The sequence below is a fragment of the Psammomys obesus genome, unplaced genomic scaffold (genome assembly GCF_907164565.1).
Source record: "Psammomys obesus unplaced genomic scaffold, mPsaObe1.curated_primary_1811, whole genome shotgun sequence".
Lineage (NCBI taxonomy): Eukaryota > Metazoa > Chordata > Mammalia > Rodentia > Muridae > Psammomys > Psammomys obesus.
Genome location: NW_026596234.1, coordinates 13,464,747 through 13,485,456, shown reverse-complemented (window position 1 = coordinate 13,485,456; position 20,710 = coordinate 13,464,747). Strand labels below are relative to the sequence as shown.

At 50.5% G+C, this 20,710-nt stretch overlaps 1 protein-coding gene across 1 annotated transcript; it reads right to left on the bottom strand.

Annotated features, from left to right (window-relative positions):
• Positions 1–100: 100 nt before the first annotated feature.
• On the bottom strand, positions 101–18,708 carry Sdc4 (syndecan 4). Its single transcript, XM_055596151.1, has 5 exons — positions 18,600–18,708; positions 6,835–6,973; positions 5,584–5,630; positions 4,739–4,934; positions 101–2,098 (listed from the first exon to the last, which is right to left on the bottom strand). The coding sequence occupies exons 1-5, from the start codon at positions 18,672–18,674 to the stop codon at positions 1,947–1,949; spliced, it is 609 nt and encodes a 202-aa protein (XP_055452126.1). The 5' UTR covers positions 18,675–18,708; the 3' UTR covers positions 101–1,946.
• Positions 18,709–20,710: the final 2,002 nt, after the last annotated feature.

Genomic DNA, 20,710 nt, shown 5'->3' with positions numbered 1-20,710 from the left:
GGTCTACAGAGTGAATTCCAGGGCAGCCAGGGCTACACAGAAAAAAATGTCTTAAAAAACCAAAAGTGATAAAATAAAATAAAATGACAAGCTGACAATCTAGAAAGTACCAGGTTTTATTATCTTCTTATAAAAAAAAATCAGTAACAGATGACAGCGTGAGGGGGGGGGGCACAGAAAAGGTACAGGCACCAAGGCTGGAAGAGGACCCAGCCAGCTGGGACCCTGCACTGAGGTGGTGATGGGAGCTCACAGGCACAGGGTATGGCTGAGGGGGTGGTATGATCTGCCCATCCCCCCACACCCCAGACCCTGTAAGTCACAACATCTCTCCTCTATAAGAGGGAGAGTCCCAGATGACAGGACTCATTGGGGCCTTCTCCTCCTCCTCCTGGTCCCCTTCCCTTGCCCCAGGAGAGCTGAATATTAACCTGCTAAGCCAGCTTAAATCTCTTAGCAATGTACCCAGCGGATGATGAGCGAGCACTCAAATTGTGGCGGTACAACTGAGGAATGGATTTCTAACCTCGCGATCTGAAGTGAGCGAATTAATACAGCCACACGCGCGTGGCCCATGTACTGGATCATGCACCTAGAGAGCCTGGAGAGAGCAAACCCAGCAGGCGCTCCTCTGCTGGGACCCCAGCAGAAGGCAGAATGAGTCGTAAGAGTCTGGTACCCTCAACTACTCCAGAGCTCAATCGAAAGAAGGCACCAGAAAACAGGGCAAGAGAAGGGGGCGACACCCTAGCCACATGAAAATTCAGTCACGCAGCCACCCAGCCAACATGAAACCTGTAATATCATTCTATATCCTAAAAAAATATATTTATCTATTCTTCTAGAACCAAGTAAGGATAATATATTACACGAATACATACACAAATATCCCACTATCCCCTACATTATATTCTGCAATCAGCTAGAACACTGTAGCTACTTCTTAGACAAAGCAACTTCAGAAAGGGCCAAGGTCATAAACAAGAGTGCAGAACATTTTTTAAAAAATGGTGTTGCGGGGGAGGGGATACAGTAAAGAAAGGAAGATGGAGAAAAAGCAGCCCTGTCTGAAGCTATAAATAGTAAAAAAAAAAAAAAAAAAAAAAAAAAAAAAAAAAAAAAAAAAAAAAATTAATAAAAATCTTATCTTCAATTCTTCTCTCATTTCAAAAAACAAACAAAACATAAAAACCATGGAACACAAACTCAGCTGGTGCAATGGAAACATTCTAGAGAGAACATCTGCACATCCCCACACTCTGAGCCCAAGCACAGACACCTGCATAAAGGAATGAACCATTAAAAAAAAAAAAAATTAGTTTTACAAATCTTCTGCAAACGCTTTTCAGCATGAGCTTTCAGCACTTCACCCCTCCCTCCCCAGATTAAAAAAAAAAAAAGGTTGAGTTCCAAAGTCACTAAGCCTAGGATGGCCCAAGGCATATCACAGAGACTCCTTGTAGCATGAGCATGGGTGGACACATCTCAAGACACACAGGGTTCTAGCTCCTTGTGCCCCGACAGATGGACAGAAAAAGCATGTGGAAGGCAGTCAGGATTAACACAGTAACCCCTTTGCCTCGAGAATCAAGGCAGTCATAGGTGAGGCATGTTCAGTTCAGGCTGTAAACTGGTCCTACATTCCTACTCTGGAAATTGGGGTGGGGGGGTGCAGAGAGGAAAAAAAAAAGACCCAATCCCACACTTGCCTTCAGAAAGGGGAAAATCAGTCCCAATTTTCTGCCAAGGCAACAGAGACCACCCCTCCCCCGCAATTCAACGTTGAGTCAGCACAGTAGATCCTAATCTCTTCTGAGACCAGAAGGTGACGAGACATGCAGATGCCAACAAGTCGGCATTAAGGTGCCCTCCCTCTGCCAACGCCCACCATCCACCATCCTTTGACTCCTCTCCCCAGTCAGTCCAAGCAGCACTCATGGGACGCTTCACGCGTAGAACTCGTTGGTGGGGGCTTTTTTGTAGATGGGTTTCTTGCCCAGGTCGTAACTGCCTTCATCTTTCTTCTTCATTCTGTACACCAGCAGCAGGATCAGGAATATGGCGAAGAGGATGCCAACCACGCCGCCCACGATCAGAGCTGGAGAGGAGGAGAGTGAGAGGTGAGGCTGCGCGTGCTCTCCCTCCCAGCATCAGTCAGACAATCTCCCTGTGACCACATCCTGTACGCAGCCTCATTAGCTTTGACCTTCATGACTTCCATATGACGGAATGACTACTAGGTAGTAAAGACCGCTCTTTCATCCTTCATCTACCCTAGTCCAAAGCTCAGGCTCATTCCAAGCGTCACGCAGACTCTCCAGCACCAAGTCAGCATTAGGCTGGGAACAAGGGGAATGGCAGGATGCAGCAACTCACGTAGACACTGTCATCCTTACCACCCTTCCCTGTGTGCGTGGGTCCACCTACACCCACGCATCCACAGATGGGCTCTGTAGTCTGCCAACACGCAGAATAATGTCCACACTGTTCTAGGACAATGACCCATTATCGTGGTTTGCGGTCCCACGTCTGAAGACACTGGTTCCCACTGGCTTCTTCTCCTCGAACCTCAAACTTTCCTCACCTACTGATGTCTGAGGAGGCAAGTTTCTCTCATTGCGATATGGAAGAACCTTCCTCGTATTTTCCCCTACAGACTGAAAGAAGTCAGTCTACTTAAAGTGCTCAGAGCGGTGCCTGATGCCATTCGGATGCTCAAGCCTCCTGAGCTGTAAACCTCTATAGATTTCTTGTGTTCCTCGCCACCCTGACCTAGGCCTGCGGAACAGTAAGGACTTAGTAAGTGGCATTCGTGGTCGTGGTCCAGCTCGGTGAAGAGCACCAGGCTGGGGGCGGGCAGAGGTAGGCTTTCGGCTTTCCTCCAGGGTGAGCATCTGGCTATATCCACCACGCCAGGTGGCCTGAATCCTTCCTGTGGCAGATTCCATCTCCTAATTCGGTCTTACCCAGGCTAAGAAGATTAACTTCCCATCCCTCACACACTACACATATACAGACAGGAGCGGAGCAGACACAAGAACCAAGAGGTTTTTCTACCAAACGAACAACAAAAACACCAAAAAAAAAAAAAAAAAAAAATGCTGCCGAGGTAGCAGAAAAAGTGTAGGCACTAACTCTCAGGCAGCTATCTCCTTTCCGTTCTCAGCGCCCTTCCCTCCATTCCTTCACCTATGCTGAGAGACTGCAAGGGGAGCAAGGGCCAGCCACAGCTTCAGATGCCAACTGCGCTCCAGGTCCAAACACCGGGCTCACCATGTCCTGCCTCTTCCACCTGGCCAAGCTATTTAGGTTCCACTTCAGGTTGCTGGAGGTGAAGCGGGGGGGGGGGGGGGGGGGGGGGGGTCTGTGAGTACACTGGGACCACATGAAACACACTCCTAGGTGCCACTTAAAAGCTACTGAAACGGAGGGTATGTTTTCAGCTGTCATTTCAGCCTCCACTGTCCCTTCCACGGTGAGGTCACAGGAGCTAGAGAAACGGATCCTTTCTAGGAAAGCGCTTACGCTGGTGTGACCATGAAGTGGAAGAGTAAAGGGATGACCTGGCATTAGCTCTTCTCTTGCTGCATGAGCCAGAGCAGGGCATTCAAGTCTCCCCACAAGAAAAGCCTACTGAGCGGAACTAAAACTCCACAAATGTAAATAAAACCTGTAGACAGCACGTCTAAAATTCACCGAGAGTGAAACTCTGCGGTTGAAGGGGGACAGAACAGTTCTGTCCACAAAGCTCGAAACTTCTACTGCTTAATGGTTTCTAAGGGCCTTGCTATGACAGCCACACAGACTGATAAAGAAAAAGCAGAATGTATGAATGCAGACAGGAGACCAGAGGCGGGCAGTGCTTCAAAGCCACATCACCAGGTCCACAAGACAAGGAGAGTGTGATCCAGAACAGGTGAAGGATGGAGGGAGATATGACCACAGCATAAGGGCACAGGGCTATTCATTTAAGCCTCAGCTTCCTCTGTCCCACCTGGCTCTCAGGAGACAGGAAGTACCTAGCAGGGGCCTGCAGTACCAACACCTCTTCACCAGCCAGTCCACCCAGATTGCCTAACTGCAAAGTTTGCGCCTTCCTGACAACCTGGTGTGGAGACTCCCCCCCCAAAGTGGCACTACCCACAACTGATGCCCCCAGCCAAGCTTGACACGGTCCCTCCTAAAGACTTATGCAGAGCAGCACATTCCCCGTCATGGGAATGTCCTCATTTTATGTTACAGAATTCTGTAACATAAAAACATCCTATAACGATAACAGGAACAGAACAGCTCTTTAGCAATTTACAAAGAAATTTCATAGTTCATCTTTCATGCGCTAACTCAAGGAGGAAGGCAACATCATTCCCGTTTTACAGAGGCAAACTGGTCAAGAGCGTCCCTGCCAAGGTCATCAGGCTATCAAGAGATAAGCAGGAGAAAGGGGAGCCAATCTAATTCCCAAGGGGCCTCCAGGCTTTCAAGGGAAATTAACCCTTAAATAATTAACTCCGGATGCCAAACTCGGAAAGAGGAAAGGCAATGAATAATAGCTGGGGTGCTTAAGGAAACAATTCCTTTTCTATTCTTTAGAAGCCTTTGATATGCATTTGATTCTCCCTCCCAACCACCCCTGAAGGGAGATAAAGCCCTTAGATGCCCCAAGGCAAAGGTAGAAGGCTAAAAGAACTCCTGTCTGCTTCCCTCTTCACAGAGACCTGTGCGAAGGAAGTAGCCTTACCTGCCAAGACCTCAGTTCTCTCAAAAATGTTGCCGTCCTGGGCAGTGCTGGACATGGACACTTTGTTGGAAACATCATTCCCCACTTCGGGGGGAACCCTCTTGGGGATGACTTCGTTCTCCTCCAGTTCCTTGGGTTCTGAGGGGACACGGATCCCAGGCTGCGGCTTCTCAGGGATGTGGTTATTTAGTGGCACCTGAAAGGGAAAGAAGGTGGAGGAGCACTGAGCACCTCTGAAGAGGAAGCTAGGTGGAAGGGGACACAAGAAGATGAGATTCGGAGACGAGCACAAGCCAGGGTGTGGGGAGGGGCAGCTCTCACACACTCTGGCACAAATATGCTGGAGTAACCACTACAAGTGGCGCGGCAATGCCCACTTGCCCTCCAGGAAGGCAATTCTGCACCTGCGACTCTAAGGCACAGAGTGTTGTGTCAGGCATGTTAAGTGTTTTACTTCTAGGATAGCCAAAGTTTACTGACAATCATTTCATCAATAAAAGGAACGGTATGCAGCTGTAAAAATGAGGGGTGTTAGATGATGCAGGAACACAGGACCCCTTTGAGGGCACAGAAATGCACGTGCAACTTGAAGACAGTGCTGGCAAACAGCTGCCAATGCACACGAAAAGAGGCTGGGGTTGACAGTCTTCTCCAGGGAGAGTGGCCTCCCTGGCCTGCCCAGGCCTGTCCCAAAATGAGCCCAGTGCACCCATACAAGAGTCGTCCTACAGAACGAAATCCTGTTATTTATTCACAGGGCTGTGTTTCCCAGCCCTCTCCGTAAGTGCGTCCTCCCTGTGGAAGAGCAAAGGGAGGAGACCTGAGGGGCGTGGAGCAGCACTCACCAAGGGCTGGGTCACTTCAGGGGAGGTCCTGGGTTCCTCTGTGTCATCTGCAAGGTTCAAAGAATGGTTGTGTGAACATGAGGTCAGTCAGCTGTGGCTAGTCTAACCGGAGTCCTAACTCCCAAGTCCCCCGGCCTGAAACACGAGATTCCTGGGACACCAGCTGCAGTAAGTACACCGGTAAGACACAAAGCTGCCGGGTGCTTTTCAGGCTCTGAACCCTCACTACGTCAAGTACGGATCCCTAGGCAACAGCGGTGTGCGGACGCTGGTTAAAAAGTACAAGGTCCCTGGACTGAGGGGCACACGTCTGAAATCCCAGAACACCAGAAGTTTAAGACTACTTGACGAGGACCTGAAGACCAGCTTGTACCACACCGGAAGAGCCTGTCTCAAACGCTGAAAGCTGCAGAGGAAGAAGCTCAGTGGTAGAGCACTTGGCACAGGGCCCTAGGCTCAATCTCTATCTGAGAGGACTGACCAGCCTTGGGCCAAATTAACTTGAATTTACATTTGAACAATTACATTTGAACAATCTCTGCAGGGAGCTTAACCTTTGGGAAGGAAGCAGTTAATTGTGATGCTAAATGCAACACAAGGCAACATAAAATTAAACCACAGGAGACAAAGAGTTTGCTAGCTAGTCTGAGGCAACCCTTTGGAGGCTGTCCTAAAACATAAATGCGCCTCACAGTATTTACTTCTAAAATTCCCAGTGCACGGCGGGTGTTTAGAGTTCTAACTCGGTTCAGTCCACTACAGGGATTCACAATCCTTCCAACACTTGTTTTAGCAGCTGTCTGATCCAAAGGCCAGAAAGTCAGAGGCCACGACAAGACAGCCCTGACACCTGGTCACACCCCAAGAAACCTCCGTCCCCATCTCATCTGAAACAAGGGCTTACTTCCGCTCCCCTGTCCACATCTCAGCTCACACACGCCCCTCCTACTCCACCCCCTTTTTCTGAGCCAGTACTTTTCCTTTCCAAGGAGGAGGGGCACTCAGGGTCCTCCCTCAACCCTCCACTAGAGGGAGGAGCCTAGCGGACAGGTTCAGGCTGGTGCCGGCAAACTCAAGAAAACAATGAATTCAAAGGTTGTTTACAACTCGCCTCAGAGACCCCGGGGGTGGGAAAAAAAAAATGTTACTTCAGTTTCCCCTTTCGTGGGGTAGGAGGAAGCACCTTGGGAAAATTTCCACTAAAACCCAATGCAGCCCAGGGTCCCCCAGCCTGCCCAAGCACATCCATACCGAAATCTCCGGAGCCCGACAGCTCAAAGTCATCTGACCCCTGCCCGAAGACCCCAGCATCTTCATCATCCGGAAGGGCTCCAGAGAAGTATCTGCCTTCCAGGAGGTCCTGGGGGTCTATGACCTCAGTCTCTCGAATCTAGGAAGATTTAAAATAAAATAAAAATCATCATCATCATCATCATCCAAAAGCTCCAAACCCCTCCTTCTGGACATCCCAGAACCAAAGTGAAGCAGGATTAAAGGGCCAGATCAGATGGAACTCACTTTGTAGACCTGGCTGGCCTCGAACTCACAGAGATCTACCTGCCTCTACCTCCTTAAATACTGGGATTAATGGCTTGCGCCGCCACCACCCAGCTCTATGCAAGTCTCTCTACCATTCTGGGTTAATAAAAATATCTCAACTGGTAACAAATAAGTTATTAGTATTTTTAGGTATCATTTACTGAGCCCCCTGAAGCATCTAAGGCTGCTTATAATAACTTATTAATTCATTTTACAACTAAGGTCACTGGGCACAAAAGGCTATAAATCATTCTCTTGGTGGCACAAGGGACAGGCGGGAGGGAGGACTGCATTCAGGGCCACCTGACTTCAGGGCTAGAGGTTTCCACGCACACAGGCAGGCCCAGGCTAGAGTCCCACAACAACAGCAGCTGATTTTCAGATGGAAGGGAGTAGGCTACCGGCTCAGGGCCTGCCCAGTCAGTGCACGTTCCCCAACTGAGTCAGACTGCACCGAGACAGGCAAGGCAGGCTCACTCACACCCCAAGACAGCCACAGAGCACAGCTCAGACCTGGTGACTCAAAAGGCTTACACTCCTGAGTTCATGGATTTCTCTCTTCCTCTGCCAGCTCCGGGCAGGGCACAAAGACCCTATAGATTCTTGCTCCCACAGACCATGTCACTCAGCCCCATCCTGCAGAGAGTTCACTCGGCACCCGGGAAGTCTCTTATGAAGCCCCCTCAAACACCACTTATTCTGGCCCCTCCCTAACCCTGTCTCCTAGCCCAGCTGGGTATAAAGACACCTGGGGCCTAGGGTGCACTCAGGTGTCCACTGCCCCTTCCGCTCATCTCTGGTCTCAGAGTTGTTCTTGTAAACAACAACCCAGGTGCAAAGGTCACTGTTCCTAGCCTTCCCTCCTTCAGTCCCCAGGACTACAGGCCCTGCCTGGAAGCTCAGAATATGAGCTAGGCATTCAGATCCGGGGAGGCCCTGTTCCCTTTCACAGAATTCTTAAGACAATTCAAACCAGAAATAAGGTAGTGACTACCCTAAGGCCACACAAAGAATTAGCCACACAAAACTTAGGGTAGAAAGTGCCCAGGTCTGTTTTTGACGGCTCCAGGATGTTCTTCATTCAACCAAGGCCACAGTGACACAGCGGGGGGGGGGGGGGGGATAGTGAGAAGGAGTGCCGGTCTACCCCTGAAAGATTGAGTGGCAGGGGAGCAGCTTATAGAACAGGCTCTGCTCCTCCTCCACTCTCCCATAGGCTTGGGGTGGGGGGAAGGTGGCAGGAGAGAACTGTGCCTTCTATCCACCCCCCGGGCTCAGGAAACTAGATTATGGGGAAGGGAGGTGGAAGGAAATTGGGGAGGCATCGCTCTCTGGGTGGGGGTGGGGGGAATCAATGCAGAGTGCTTGGTATGCGTGGGAGTGGGGAGCCAGCAGGGGTTAAAGCCCTGCTTAGGGATGACTTCATGACTCCGGAATCGGGAGCTGTGGGGCTGCTGGTACTGGAATTCCAGCCCCCGCGCTGGGCCCGTGCCTGTGGCTTTGGCTTGGCAGCACAGTGAGAGGGCTTTCTCCATGGCTGTACAAGTGCCCTGGACATTAGGCAAGACCCTCCTTCCTCCTCCCCCCCACCCTCGCTTACAAATTCCCTAGGGCTCAAAATCCGAAACAGCAAGACCTCCATGGCTTACAGTGTGCCAGGCCTTAACATGCACGCACTTGGGATGACGCAGACCCTTTTGGCAAGGGTGGAAACCAAGGCTCAGAAAGGCTAAATCATTTCTCAAAGGTCACACAAGCAGAAAGTGACCAATGAGGCTAGCAGCTGGGTGTGAGATCACCTGGGCTTCTAGCCACAGACACAGAAGTATGTCTGTGCTTAGGGCTACTGGACAGCCCTAGGCTAGACAGGAACCCTAAGTGGGTGTGTCTAATCCAGCCAGGAGTGGGGGTTAAGAGGAGATGGAGGCAAGAAAAACACAGAGGCAGGAAAGCAGGTATACATACTTTGACTACCAAAGCCTCACAGACTGATCACGGGATGTTAAAGTTCGAACTCCTCAGGATGGAACTTGGAGGTCCTTTGCGCAGCTCTAGTCTCTGACCTACCACACCTCACCCCTAGGAAGGAGCCTTGGAATGTAAGTCATACACCTTAGTATGTGAAAGTGTTCCGGTGTTTCAAAACAACCCAGGAGATTGGAGATAAGCATGTTCATTGGCTGTTAGTTATTATCCCAATCTTCTATCACAGACATGAGGGCCAAGAAAGCTGTAAAGATCTGACTGTGGTAAAGCTGAGGCTGAAGCCCGACGCAGGGGTGCATTCCTGTAATCCTAGCACTCAGGGAGGCAGAGGCAGGCGGTTTCTCTGTGAGTTGGAGGCCAGCCTGTGGGGGGGTGGGGAGGGGAACTGAGGCTAAAACCAAGATTTATTCCAAGTCCAGCCCTGTTTGAAACACCTAGCTCCCCTACCCCTTATTTTTGAGACAGGGTCTCTCCCTAGCTTTGCTTGGCCTGGCACTCCTTACGTAGCCTCAAGAATCTGGCATCTGCCTCTTCCATACTGGGATTAAAGGAGTTTCGACAGGGTACCCAGCCCCCTACCCATCATCTTCCAGAGGAAAGGAACAATTAGTCTGAGATCACACTGGAATCCAGGGCACAGCCAGGATCAGCTCCGGGGGTTGGAAAGCTCTCCAAGAGGAGTTCATTCTCCAACAGGTGAAGAGACATGAGAAATTCAGCCTCCCGGAGCTCAGAAGGCACCTCTCTCGGTCCCTCTTTCTGGTTCCTCCTCTGCTCACAATCTCTTAAAATGAGAGAAAAGCTCCCAAGTGGACTGGAGCCATTGAGGACAAGACAGAACCAAACCCAAAGGGATTGGGAGCAATGGTTTGTTTGTTTGTTTGTGTGGCTGAGAAGGTATCAACAGCCTCTCCTTCCCCCACTCTCTTTTCAAACAAGCTCCATTCAGTAGTCTGGGGTGGCTTTGGAAAACCAGGCCACCCAGCAGGCTGACCCAGCCCCGACCAGAGGGGGACCCAGCCCTGCTCCTGACTACAGATGTGGTTGATCTGTTCACCTCAGCTCACCCCAACCCTGCCCAGAAACACGCGTCCTCTCCGTGTATATGCTTGGACGTGCACACCCTCTGGGTCCTCAGGTCTCACCTTTGTCCCTTTCACAAACACACAGCAGGAAGCTGATGAACAGGGCAGTGGGTCTGGGTGCAAAGGCTCTTGCTGGCCCTGTACCTGGTAGACACCACACCTGAATCAGTGCTGACAACTAGAGGTTCTGGATTCTTTCTCAAACCATCCAGGATGTAGGTGCACTTTTACTGAAGTTAACACCTGCCGGCAGAAGGCACCTGAGGCCACTGAGCCTAACGGTCTTTTTTATGACCTCTGAGACAGATTACTTTGCCAAGGTCAGCCAGGCAGCTAGCAGCATGGCTGGGTTTAACAACCTAGCTCTCTCACTTCCTGCCCCCTTGCCAGAGCCTTGGCTGTCCCCAGCATTCTCAGCAAACACACAGGCTGTTGCATGAAACTAGAATTAGAACCAACTGATCATATCCCAAAGTCCTGCAATGCCCGTCACCCCAGGAAAAGCATGGAGACTGGGGTGACTGTCAGAAATATCCCCTGTCAGGCTCCTCCTCTGCATACGGTCATTTAATCCACTCAACATCGTCATGGAGTGTTCCACCTGGTCTACAGGTGAGTCGTTCCTTTGGGTGTCACAGCAAGGAAGGAACAACACCAGGCTCAGACCCAGATCTTTCTCCAGGCCTAAACACAGCCAGTCTCCCCATCTTTCACCTTCGGCCTAAGCAGAAAGCCCACAGCACACTGGCCAAGCTGGGGCACCCTTCCCTTGCCCAAGAAAAAACAAAGGTAAAAGTGATACTGCTTCCACAAAGGAACAGAAACTTGGCTGGAGCACCAGGGAGGAGTTCAGGGTCAGGGCTTGGTTAACTGTGGGCTAATGACAGCCTCCTAGCTGCCTCCTCCCTAGAGAAGGCAGGGTCAGGGCCACACCTACCATGCTCTGAGGAAGAGACCATAAGGATCATAGTGGGGCAAGTGAGTTGAGGAGCAAGGGAACACACATGGGCACCAATCATACGACTCCCCTTAGTGGCTCTGGAGCTCCACCAACCCCATTTCCTACAGTGGGCAAGAGCCAAACACAAATCATAGTCCTACCATCAGTCTAGGAGTTTATTCTGGCTCAAGAGTCCTCAGTTTCCTCTTTTGTAATCAGGGCTGGTAGGCACCTAGCAGAGTGATTGGAGATCACGGGAAACTTGGCCACCGCGTGCACAATCCTAGCCAGCAGGTGACCTGGTGGATGGCAGGTGCTCGATACACAATGGTCATTACCAAACCCCACCCACTTTCCCGCTGGATGGGGGAGAACGAGGGAACGTGCAGCAGCAGCTGAAGGGCTTCGGATGGAGGTCCTGGCCATCGGGTGGGTGGTGCTTCTGCAAGCCAGAGAGGGCTATGACATGACAGCCATGCTTCCGCTACTGCTTGAGACCTGAGGTGTCCAAAGGAAAGGTCGGCTTCTTCAGACTTAGGGATGGGTAGGTAGAAACCCGCCCAACCTAAGTTCTGAGCACATTATCCCAAGCAAAAGGAGACAGAGGAAACCTGTATTTTTCCAGAAGTTAGCGGAGGGCACTAACTAAAGACATCTGAAATTCTTCTTGTGACCTAGATCCTCTATTCCTGGCTTGCCTTGGGGGGGGGGGGACAATGACAACAACAACAAATCTAAAGGGCAAAAAGAAATCACACGTCAATGTTCAGTCTGATGCCCTGGTACCTGAAAGGGTTAAGGAAGGTTTGGGGAGTGGGGGTGGAGTGGGGGTTCAAATGTCGGCTCTGCCCATTTCAAGGTCAAGTTACTCTGAACACAATCACCCTGTAGAGAGCCAGGCCTGGCACAGTCCACAGCCCACTTTTCACCAAGCCTCAGTGCAGCCCATTCCCACAAGAACTTTAGGGTCATGGGGTACCAGTCAGGAATGAGGGGGGATTGGTCAGGAGCCTCTGGACAAACTTCCAGGGACCAATCCAGTACTCTTGTCACTAACTACCTAGGTGGTCTTGGGTGGTAGATTGCCTTTCTGGGCCTTGGTTTCCCCACCTGTAAAACATCTCAAAAAAACAAGCCTCCCTCTGTTCTAGGGCCTGGTTACCAAATTGGGCATTGCTCCGATTACCAGTGGAGACAGCTGGGAGGGACTGGCTCCCTCAAGGCCTCAGAGACAGAGGTGCATTGAAGCTTTGGCTTGTAATCTAGGCAGCAGATCCAAAATCCCTGCTGGATCTATCTGCAGCCAGCTAGGAGACTCTTGGGATGCAAACAAGCCTCCTGTGTTCTGAGGGCAGAGTCCAGGGCCTACTCTGCGGCCGTGTTGCAACGGTTTCGATCTACCAGAACCGTTTATAGGACCCCCGCACCTCCCCCGACACTGGGGAAGCCAGCACTCCAGACCAGGCCAGACTGTCTCAAACATCTCCAAGCTGGGCTTCCCCAGAGGCAAGGAGTGTCCCCACTCTAAGCGCCCAGCCCAGCCATTTGCTTTCGGCCCAGAGGTTGGAGCCGTGTGGCCAGTCCCCACAGGTTAGGCCATTACAGCCCGGCTTCACCCAGTCACTGTTTCCATACACACCAGCCTCTCCCTGCCTCCCTTTCCATTACCCTGGAAGTCACCTGACCAGCAGCCTCTCTTCTGCCAGAGAAAACTGGGGCAGCCAACTCCCTATACTAGGAAAACGGGGGAAGGGGCAGGCATAGAGCGAAGGGTGAAGAACCTTCAATAAGAGGGTAGAACTTAAGGTAGAGCTGGGAAGAAACCAAATACTGCAGGGGAAGAAGTAGAGAAGACAAGTGACAGCTGTAAAAGGTCAAAGGTGGCTGGCTGTGGTGGCCCATGGCTGTAATCTCAGTACTTAGGAAGTAGAGGCAAGAGGATCAGGAATTTAAAGCCAACCTCACCTACACAGGGAATTCAAAGCCAGGCTAGGCCACATGAGACTGTATGGAGAAAAAAAAAATCAGTGATCTTCTGACTTCTTGAGCCCCGAGATAAAGGTTCTGCACTCCCAAAAATTACACTAGTCCATTTACACTTCCTGAAGCCAACCTCTGGCCAAGATAGGAGCCCTTGTCTAGTCGCTAATAATAAAGTCAACTGAAGCCAACAATTTACAAGTTTGCTAAACAACTATTATGGCCCTCAAGTGACACAGGTGTTTTATAGAGGACACTGGCCTCTCACATCCACAAAGTGACTTATTAACTCACTGTGTGTGTCCCTGGGTGAGTGGCAGAGCTGGGGCAGAGACCCAGAGATTTTATGCTCTGTACAGTGTACCCACATTTCCTGTTTCCCAGCCTCTGGCAGACACCACAGAGGTCTGCAAGAAACGACCATGTGCCCAAAGGTCACCAGTGGGTTAATAACAAACCAGCTCCACAAGCTGAGAGTCTTTCTAGGGTTAAATCACACCCCAGTGGCCCACATACATCTTCTTCCCAGTCTCTAGTGCATGATGCAGAGAAAGCGCCTACACAGAACGATGCCTTTGCTTGTCCACCAAACCAAATCGCAGAACTACCTGTAGTCGCTCAGCTGCCTCAAGACAGCCCCTCCAAAAGCGGAAAGTGGTGCAAGTCTTAGCCTGAACTGTGTCCTGAGATCTGGTACCCTTGTAAACTCCCGGCTCCTTCCCCCCCTCCCTGAAGGCTACCTGGGACACCTGCAGATCCTGTGAGGAGAGGTGGGGCTGCCAGGAACTGGTTCTTGTTTAAATATAAACCCATCTGATAACCTGCAAACAGCTCACTTCGAAGATAAACAAATATAAGATTTGGACTCCATCAGCTCCACCCCTGGGTTCCTCCCTTCCTACCTGGCAGCTAAAGGACCAGATGTGGGGGAGGAGAGAAGTCCTAAGCAAGTCAGGAAACGGTCACTGAGGAATGCCTCCGGTTCCACTACTTGGGAGCTATGATTTGAGTCTCCTTTGCAAGCTCATCAAGGTCAAGCATCTCCACACCATCTCTTTTTTTTTTCTTTAATTTATTATTTGTTTACTTGCTTATTGGTGCTAGGGAATTGAATTCTGAGCCTCAAGGAAACAGGAAGTTAAAAAGCATGCCCAATGTCACACATTATTAATCTTGTAACCCTTCTACAGCCCCAGAAATGCCACAGAAATGCCAGTGCAAATAGTACCGAGCAATACTAGCTTGGCTCTATAGATTCAGACCAGTTGAAGCCTCAGTGTTTCTTATGGGGTGGGGGTTGTGTGTGCAGGGCTGTACCAGTGTTGGACCTGCTCTCTACCTCTTTCTGGGGTCAAAGTGTGAATGTTCAAAGGCTGTGGACACTGATGCTGACTCCCAAAGGACAAGATAAAACAAACAGAACAAAACAAACAAGACCCCTCAAACCTTCACACCCATTTCAACATTCCTACCACAGGGCTTTGCATCTTATTAGCCAAGAGACTGATGGGAAGTGGGTGACTCAGGCAGAGGCTGTAGTAACTGACACACAGTGAATCACAGAGCCCAGACCATCCCATTCCCCTACTTTTAAGCATTCGTTTGGAAATCACACCAACTCACCCAGTCCAAGAGGCTTAGAGAACAGCTAGGGGCCAAACCCTTCTAACAGGGAGCCCAGCTGCCCAGCTCCCCAGCTCCTCATTCAGACCAGACCAGCACTCCAAGTCCTTGGAAAAAGCCTCTTGTTCCTAGGCACTGGGGATGCCAGGAGCTGAATGTCCACCCCACTTCTCTTCTGAGACAAGGACTTGTTTAGAGCCTACCAAAGAAGCCAAGAGAACTCCCCTTCCCTCCCCACTGGGCTGTGGAGCGGGAAGAATACTCAGATGGCAACGGTCCAGTCTCATTTTGGAGATAGGACGCTGAGCTCTAGACACGAAGTATTTTTGCTAGTAACGCAGTAGGTCCCAAGGTTATCCAATGTCACCATCATCTAGAATGTACTCTGGAGGACAATCTAAACAGACACCTTGCATTCCCAGTCAGACCTGGTTCCTGATCTTGGCAAAACACCACATTCCTTTGAGCATCAGTTTTCTGTGAAAAGGGAGATAGAAATACCTACCCTGCGGTACCAAACTAGAGACATACTAACTTCGGAGCACCTTTAGAACCAAGTTCGGTCTGTGAGTGAATTCATGCAATCACTGCCCATGGGAAAGGCAGGTGTTTCACCAAAAGGAATAGTCTGGCCCACATGTGGCTGGGTGGGGCTCTCTTCCCAGAATTTGGTGGTGTGTTTTCATTTCCTGGAGGGAATGCCTTAGATGTCTTGAGGTCTCCAATAGCTCCTTTTGAATAGTTAGTGCATAAATATTAATCAAGTATCAGAAGCCTGAAGAGGTGGCTCATAAAAGGACCTGGGTTCAATTCCCAACACCCACTTAGTAGCTCACAACTGTCTGTAGCTTCAGTGCCAGAGAAACTGACACCCTCTCCTGGCCTCCTTGGGCACTAACATGCTACACAGACACACATTCAGGCAGAACATCCATAGTAAAGCCAACAATCAAGTATGTCTGGGGACAACGCTTCTTGAAGCCTCCTACATCCATCTTGATTTTGCAGAAGGCCTCTCAAGCCAGAGAGGTCAAAGGGACCCCTTCCCAATAGCATGTAGCTCTCCAAACCATGGCCTAAATATTTTCCCGGATATGTGGTAACTCTATGGGCTCCCAAGAGGTCCCAAGAGTCCTCACCAGCCACTCATGGGTCCTAGAAACCTCCCCCAGGCTTCCGCACCCAGGCTCCACTTCTGTGCTATCAAAGAATTCTCAGGTAGAGTATAAATGTCTTTAGGTTGAAGTACACCTGGTGGATGGGAGATACTTCCTCAGATCTCCTGGGACTGGTGCCAAGTCAGTGGGCTGTGCCCCTGGGCAGCAACACCCTGGCCCACATTCCCTCAACCCCCCACCCCTTTCCCAAAACAAGGCTGCCTTTAATTGGCCAGGGTGGGAGTGGCAGGAAGACGGATCAGGGAATGCTCCCAGCTGGACAGGAAGAACAGGTTTAGGATGGCAATCCCGCCAAACAGAGGAGAGAGCAGCTAGGTGTTTAGCATGGGCTCCCTTCCCCAAATCTGTGCTTGGACTAAACCTAAAATTTGGAGAAAGGCCCTCTTAGCGTGAGGGTAACTACTCTGTCAGGAGTTGATGGCCTGCCTGTGTACTCCGTATTCAAAGATGCTATCATTTAATCTCTCAGTTATACTTCACCTGGAAGAGGACACAGTAACAGAACCACCATGTGCTACTTCGTATGCCTGTGTGCCTAAATTACTCAGTTATCAGAAAGTACTCAATAAATCAGAACAGCTGTTGGCCAAACCCTCTCCCCAGGCTTCAGTTTTTTTTGTTTTTTTTTTCTAATTCCAAAAGAGAAAGAGAGAGAGAGAGAGAAAAGGCAGATAGTATCATTCGTTTCTGTGAATATGATTCGGTCTGATTTTTCCGGCCACAGTCTAAGGGGGAATGCAGGTGCCCCACTTGGAGGCAACATGCCCATGACATTAGCCAGGAAGGAGAGGGGGCTGAGGTCAGGACAAGAGATTGAGACTGAGGCCTCCGGAAGCAGCTGCTTTAGGCTGGCTTCTCCCCCTTGCTAGATCGGGTGACCCAACACAGGCCGACCAACCGCCCCCAAACCACATCCTTCTGACTGATACAAGGGGCATTTCTATCTATCCTCCTAAAGCACCTGCAGGCTTAGCAGCCTGCGGGGAGATCCCAGGGCATGTGACTGACCACGTGGTGACCTCAGCCACCTCCTAGGTCCTTTTTCCTCACACAGCCCAGCCAGCATTCCTTCAGATGCCTCCCCAAGGGATTTGACTTCAGAATTCCCTTTGGCAGCTCATTTGGAATTACTGCAACAGGAAAGCACCCCGTGTGGGCTCCAGGCTCAGCGACATCTTCCCATGAAGATAGCTTCGCTTTACAGGAAAGTCATTCCCTCCTATTCTGGTTCCTTCCACTCACAATTCCTTGAAGCTTTCCAGCCCCAAATAGCAACAGATGTTTGGGACCCAACAGCAGCCACTGGGCCTAAAAGATAAAAGCAGGCCTTTCCAAGCCTGCCTGCCTAACCAACTTCAGTCTGACTCAGCCGGTTATTGGCTGTGTGATCTTCAGCAAGTTACTTAACCTCTCCTGCCGGACGACTAGTTTAAGAACGGTAAACAGTGAGGTGTTTTTTTTGTTTGTTTGTTTGTTTTTGTTTTGTTTTTTTTTTTAAGTAAACCTATTTGCTTCCAAAGCCATCAGAAATCTATTAGAACAGAAACCAGCATTCAATGGGTTCGGTATTTGACTGGAATTGTGCTGCGTGTTGCCCAGGCTCCCACTCATTTTTCACCTAGAGGCTCTTGAACAGAATCTACTGCCCCTAAATAAGTCCAGAGAAAAAAAGAGGCTTTCAAAACATCAATGATTAAACTCCAAAGTCTCATGCCTCCTAAGACTTGGGACTACTGGAACCAATGGTCCAAGCTCCTGGGACAGATCACCCTCTTCCCCGGCACTGCCATGCCCTGAAAACTCCCCCTCTGACTTCGCTTCCTAAACTTCTACTAAGACAGAGCTGTAGGTCGCCCCGGGCCTCGTGAACTGACAGAGGGACCCCGAAAAAGAAAGGTTTCTTTAGGTTCCCAGGGACCTTCTCTTCTCCAGCTCCTTCCACCTACTCAGGCGGGTGCCTCAATTTCCCCGTGCGCAGTTTCAACAGAAACCCTTCTCACAAAACACTTGTAACTCAACCACTAGCCTGGAGCTAAGCGTAAGCTTTCCCTTGAGTCTGCTCTGGAGAAATAAAGTACAAAACTTTCTAGGCCGCCCAAAGCAGAAAGGGTCACCTCCTGATCCGTTCTGCAGATGGGGAAGGTGACATCTGGAAGGAGATGGCCTTGCCCCTTCCCAGGCCAGTGGCAAGGTTGTGGCCATAACTAAGGCCAGGACACAGTTCTCCTCTATTCCCCGGCCCAAAAGTTCTTCCACTCCCGAACGCACGCTGCCCACCTCGTCCCCAGGCCATCTCAGACTCAAGATGCTTGCTCTGGACACCCAGAAAAGAAGGGCACTCCGTGCGCAGAGCCTGCGCCGGGATCACAGAGAAGGGGTGAGGGTGTGCGGAGAAGAGCTGACACCAACTTAGTCACGTCCCACCCCGGAGCCCCGCGGCAAGGCTGAGGCCAAGAGTGCAGAGTAACGGGCTAGGGGCGCACGACGCGTGGAGGAGTCTCCGACAGCCTCGCCGCGACCCGGGAGGAAAAGTTTCCCTACAGAGTTGTCCCCGCCTTGGAGTCCAGAGGTGGGGCGCAGCTCGCGGTGCACCCCTCTTCCCTCCGGACCCGGGAATTTCGGGGAACAAAGAAGGCACCCCCCCGCACTCCCACCCCCGCCTTAAGACATCCCTCTAACGCCTACCGACTCGGCGGGGGCTACGGGGAAGCCTCCGAGGAGCAGCAGCAGCAGCGGCGCGAGCAGAGGAGCAGGCGCCATGGTACCGACGGCGCAGACCAGTGGCCCGGAGCAGGCGCGCAGCGCTTCTTATAGGCGGCAGCCCCGCCCCGCCCCCAGTGCCCGCCCGCCCCGCCCGGAATTCCCCCGGGAAAGCTTGGGCCTGCAGGGCGCTGCGCCCGACGACTTGGAAACCCCTGGTGGGACACGCCCACCGCGCGCCCTCGGGCTCCGGCACGAACGCGATCTGTGGCTCCCGGAGCTGCAGCCTGCGATAGTTAGCAGATCCACCGAGAGGCAATCCAACCCCCACCCCACCCACCCCAAACCCTGAGGATCACCGCCTAACCCCACTTTATAGCTAGGGAAACTGAGGCCCAGAAACGGGAAGGGTCTTCTGTTTATACCAGTCTTCAAAACGGGTGCGCTCCCCTCTGAAATCAGGGACGGTGTCCCAAGTAGCTCTTGAATTCCGATAGTTTTGGTTAGCAACTCTGAACCTACGAAATGGTCCAGGCTTTTCCCGGCCTGCTGTCAGAATTATTCCAGCCCAGGGCGCCAGCGCAAAGGCAGCTGGAAAGACAAAGCCTCGAGCCTGCCTGGGCACTAAACAGTATAATTTATGAACCGAACTGTAGATTTTGTGTAATTCCCAGGTGCCAAGAAATAGGCTTATTCTTTTGACTCGTCATCCTCTCCCCGTTTTAAAAATGGAAAAACGCATCTTAAGCAATGGGCCAGACAAAAAAACAGGAAGACGGACCTCTGTTTTAAGGGATTTTTTTTTTTTTTCATCTCTCTGGAAACTGGTTTGCAAGTTTATCTCTTTTCTCAAGTCGGCTTCCACAGTGGATCCAAGACCGTTGCTTCTAACATCATCCTAAGGGAGTGAGTGATGGTAAGATTCTTTAGAACTCAAGCACAGATACTGTTGGAATTAATAGATCGAATGACATCCTCGCCCACGTGATGGGAAAGGGCTGTCATCCTGGCACTTCAGATACTTAGGCAAGAGGACAGTCGGAGTTTACAGTGTGAGACCCAGGCTTTTTTTAAAAAGGCAGGATGGGGCGGGGCGGGGGACAATGTAGAACCGTCGATCAAAGTATCAGTCTTTGACATACAGATACATTGTGCTAAGGGTATAACCTGATTTTGGAATTACCGCATTTTGGCCTGTCTTGGCATATTATGAATTCACATCCTTTTTGAGGTGAAAGTGCCCCTTGCACCTTCCCCTCTTTGAATTGTCTAAACTGACCCCTAACTCACGGTGTCCCAACTCAGCGCCCCGTCAGTCCCCCCTCCACACACACACTAAATGGGATTACAGGCAGGACATACTATGTCGTGTCCCTTGGCTTCCCTTATTCTATTCCTTAATTATTTTCCAAGAATGAAAGTCTCTTGTGGCAGAGAGCTTTGAGAGAAAAACAACTTTCAAATACTGACCATGGTTTGTTTTTTTTCCCCCCACAGACTTAATGGTGAACAATTGTTTTCAACTATTTTAATATACTTCCCTAAAAATTGGACACCAAGAAAATAAATGAATCACCCTAGCTAGAATAAGAAATTCTTTCTCGTGACCTGGGTGTGGTGGCACAAGCCTTTATTCCTAGTACTTGAGAGGCAGAGCAGGCAGATATCTGTGAGTTCAAGACCAGCCTGGTCTACCTAGTAAATTCTAGACCAGCCAGGGCTATGTAAAGAGACTGTCTCAAAAAAAAAGAAAGAAAAGGAAAGAGAGAAGGAACCCATTCTCAGTGAGTATGGTTACACAGGAGAGGCAGGCAGCTCTCTGAGCTTGAGGACACCTTGGTCTGTATTTCAGGTTCTAGGCCGACCAGAGCTACACAACCAGATCTTGTCTCTAAAATAAATAAATAAACAGAAAAAAAGAGAAAAGTCATTCTCCACTCAAGCAGACTACACCCTTTGTTTTCCACTTCTTCCCCTGCTGGGTGAACTGAAGGAGTGCCTGATCTAGCCGTCAGGTAAGAACTCACTAGAAGGAAGGTTTGGTGGGAGCTCACCACCACGAGCTCTCGGCTACCCGTCATCCTATTACTGTAACA

Excerpts from the sequence above, each read along its gene's own strand:
- Sdc4 (XM_055596151.1), bottom strand. The coding sequence starts at position 18,674 with ATGGCGCCTGCTCCTCTGCTCGCGCCGCTGCTGCTGCTGCTCCTCGGA. Across the intron at positions 5,631-6,834 it reads GTCGGGCTCCGGAGATTTCG|ATGACACAGAGGAACCCAGG; the intron begins GTATGGATGTGC and ends TGAACCTTGCAG. Across the intron at positions 4,935-5,583 it reads CTGAAGTGACCCAGCCCTTG|GTGCCACTAAATAACCACAT; the intron begins GTGAGTGCTGCT and ends TTTCCCTTTCAG.